The 3,855-nt window shown below is 36.5% G+C and overlaps 1 protein-coding gene across 1 annotated transcript; it reads right to left on the reverse strand.

Moving 5' to 3' along the window:
- Window positions 1-1,139: 1,139 nt before the first annotated feature.
- On the reverse strand, window positions 1,140-2,853 carry LOC109169566. The gene is made up of 4 exons (XM_019318440.1): window positions 2,242-2,853; window positions 1,995-2,167; window positions 1,642-1,725; window positions 1,140-1,529 (listed from the first exon to the last, which is right to left on the reverse strand). The coding sequence occupies exons 1-4, from the start codon at window positions 2,794-2,796 to the stop codon at window positions 1,397-1,399; spliced, it is 945 nt and encodes a 314-aa protein (XP_019173985.1). The 5' UTR covers window positions 2,797-2,853; the 3' UTR covers window positions 1,140-1,396.
- Window positions 2,854-3,855: the final 1,002 nt, after the last annotated feature.

Genomic DNA, 3,855 nt, shown 5'->3' on the forward strand with positions numbered 1-3,855 from the left:
GACTATCATTCTTACCCAATTAAGTCCTCAACTAGACAATTTTTACCCAATTTAGTCATTTGTCAATTTGACTGTTTGTTGACTGTTAAAAGTGGAAATAAAGTTGTAATTTTACAAGTTTTCTCCTTCCTCCTCATTTAGCAGCGCCAAACCATGTAGCAATAAGCTCCGGTTGGGTTCTAAACCTGTCAGTATCGAAGTAGTGGTTGTGCATCGGATAGCCCATGAATTTGATTTCCAACTATTTTTTGACGATCGAAATCTGATCGGAGTGTATTGCTGCATGGTTTGGCGCTGCTAAATGGAGATGAAGGAGAAATCTTGTAAAATTATAATTTTATCCCGACTTTTGACAGTCAACAAACAGTCAAATTGATACAGAGGACTAAATTAGGTAAGAATTGTATAGTTGAGGACTAAATTGGGTAAGAATTGTATAGTTGAGGACTAAATTGGGTAAGAATTGTATAGTTGAGGACTTAATTGAGTAAAAGTTACATAGTTGAGGACTTAATTGGGTAAGAATGGTAGTTGAGGACCAAATTGGTAATTATGGCATAGTCGAGGGACCATTTTGGGTATTAACTCTAAAAAGTTTCTGAAGATGATTTTCAAGATAATGAATCTGTGTATTTGTTGATTGTTCCTTTAATGATGGGACCTTCTTAATATAGTACTTATTTTGCAAGTTGTAACCCATCTAAAACATTACGGGTAACTCAGGTGACAGATTGAGGGTGAGGGCTTAGAACAACTACACAAGTAATTTTTTTGGAGTTTTTTTCAAAACAAAAAACTTTGGGTGGGTTTTTGTGCTAATGGGAGGAGGGTTTTTTTTCTCAATTTTCCTTCTTGAGCCCCAGAAATGAATGAAATCACGCGTAATTTGTACATTGTAATTTGTGCATTTCGAGCACTGCACGCTCTAACTAAGCGTGTTAATGAGTATTTTTTTTTTTTTTTTTTGTTACAATTGAGGTTGCTCTTAAGATCGAGTCCTGGCAATGGATCCCACCTAAGAAGCGAAGCTACAATTGTGTCATTAGAAAAGATCTAGCATCTTTTTTCTTCAATCCAACCACTCACCCCCCTAAAAAGTAAACAAACATCTCCACTTGAGCTTTGTGTTTGGCATCAGATGAGGCAAAATGCATATTATTATCAAGACCAAAACACAAGAAAAGAACAAGGAATAATCTTTGGGTTAGAGAAGGATGAAAAAGGAGTTACTGTATATTATGCAGCAATCCATCAACAAGGTGATGGCTGTCTGGTAAAAGAGAACCAACCAGAAGAAAGAAAGAAAGAAAGTTATGTAGAGATGCCTATATAGTGTGTGAGGGAAAAAAAGAATCTAATCCTTGATTGCCAAACAACTGATGATTTGATGATACTACTATCTCAGTATTTGCTCATCCTCTTCTTCTTCTTCTTCTTCTTCGTCTTCGTTTTCTTCAGTTTGCTGATCCTCTTCTTCTTCTTCGTCTTCATTTTCCCAGAGAAAGCGAGCATACGAAGCAAGTACATCACTGCAAATATAAAGGCATGCAAAAACAAATCAACATAACTTGGTTAGTGTGGATTGAAGAGATGCCTATATAGTGTGTGAGGGAAAAAGAATGAAACTTATGATGTTACTACCTTCTAAGCATTTTCTCATCCTCTTCTTCTTCGCCGTCTTCACCAGCAACCCAGAGAAAGTGAGCATACGAAGCAAATACATAACTGCAAATTGAATCATTACCATAACAGATTACTAGTTGGAACTCCAACCCACAAAAACAAAGACAATGGAAAATGCTCAATTTTAACACACTTTACATTGTTTGAAATCCAGCAGATTATAAGAATTACTGCACAGAAATTACTTCTCCATAGAACAATTACTCTCTATTACAATGTGATTCACTTCACTCCTAAGCATCATTGCAGAAAATATAAATTACCAATCATGTGAAAATTTGGAAAAACAGAAAATGGTGGAAGAATTTTACCAATCATCTGGAGAAACTTTCACAGCTTGCTCATAATATGACTTGGCCCTAGCAGCATCTTTATATAAACACCAGATCAGATCAGCATACAGGCAAAAGATATGCCCCTCATCTGCATTTGCCAGTATTGCCCTTCCACAATACTCCTCAGCTTTCACAAAATCACCCTTCACCTACAATTCACAAAATCCTTTTAAATATCACAACTATACACATGGAAAATGGTTTCAATGGAGAAAATAGTTACCTCTTTCAAGAATTTGGCATAGTTTCCAAGGAAGAGGGGATTGTGAGGATTATCTTGGATTATTTTCTGATAGTATTCATCAATACTTTCAAACCACCCATTCTCACCTCCTCCATCTCCACCATAATTATTGCCATTGCTACCTCCCCTGCCATTACAGCCTCCACCGCCACTGCCGCTACCGCCGCCACTGATTCCACTGTCATCCACCGGAGCAGAGCATCTCTCATCCAATGCAGCATCTCTCTTCCAACTGACGCTCATACTCATCATCCCCAAACTCATATCAGAACCGTTTTCTTGATTTTCTGACACGAATTGAGAATACCCATTGTGGAAAGGCTTGTTCTTGGACGTGGGCGTGGGCGTGGGGGTGCCTCTGAGATGAAGCCCAGAAACAGTTCTGGAGAGGGTTTTCTTGATCGTTACAGGGTGGTGGGGAGAGAAAGAAAATGGAGAGGTTTTGGTTCTGAGGTCTGGTGAAGAAGAAGGGCCTTTATCCCATATGGATTTCAAGGTTGGAGCAGAAGTGCTTCTTGACAGCATTTTCATCATCTTGTTCCCTTGCTCAGACTCGCCATAGCCCCTTCCCTTCTCATGTTATAAAAAAGATCCATTCTCTTCTCATTCTGTTGCAGTGTTGCCTCTTTCTCAGTCAGTTATTAATTTTTTATTTTCTTTTTGTGATTTATTTTATGAAAAAAAAATCATTTAAATCCCAATATTTTTAAAAAATTTGGTTCCATATTTCTCTAATACACTATATTTACATTAAATCCCGACTAATTTAAAATCAAACTATTATTGGGTTCATTTACCAACCAAAATGTGTTATTGGCCTTGTTTGGTTAATGACCGATCGATCAATATTTGACAAATTTGACCACATTTAATCTTTTGACCAAATCAAAATGTGAAATATAATGTTTGTTAATCATCAATTTGGAACATGAGTTTTGCTTCGAATTGCTGAAATTCCAAATGTTCCTTCTAGGATTTTAGCCGCATTGGAGGTATGTCATTTTAGGAAAAAAACTCTTAGAACACAAGTTGACTTTGCGGGTTACTAAAAGGCTCCTAAGGCCAGCTAGCGCCAAAATGGCCCCAAACGTCAAAATGGCGCCCAATTTGGCTTTGAACCTTCTCCAATGAAGGCGCCAAATTTGCGCTATTTTGGCGTTGGTCTACATGTAGCGCCATATTTGGCGTTGCACGATATTAAATGTAAATTTTTTTATGGGAACGATATGGTAATTTTGAAAATTAAATGTAATAGTTGTTATATGTTTAATTTTTTTTAATATAAAATTTAAAACGTTAATTTATGAGAAAATGAATTATTTTAATGTAGAAATAGAATTTGGTATATAATGGGTTGGAGGTGAATAAAATTTGGTATATAAATATGCTAGGAATATTTCTTTTGGTGTAGAATTTAGTATAATGAGTAGGAGATGGCCAATTAGAAGAGCCTTGAGGCTTGTTTTTATTACCTATCCGATGGAATTACTAGAAGTGAAAGATAAATGTTGATAATCCTCTACAACACCCCTCTTTCACTTACTTCCAATGTGGAATCAAGAAACAAAGGGGTACCAATGTGGAATCAAGAAA

The sequence above is a fragment of the Ipomoea nil genome, unplaced genomic scaffold (assembly GCF_001879475.1).
Source record: "Ipomoea nil cultivar Tokyo-kokei standard unplaced genomic scaffold, Asagao_1.1 scaffold3314, whole genome shotgun sequence".
Taxonomy (NCBI): Eukaryota; Viridiplantae; Streptophyta; class Magnoliopsida; order Solanales; family Convolvulaceae; genus Ipomoea; species Ipomoea nil.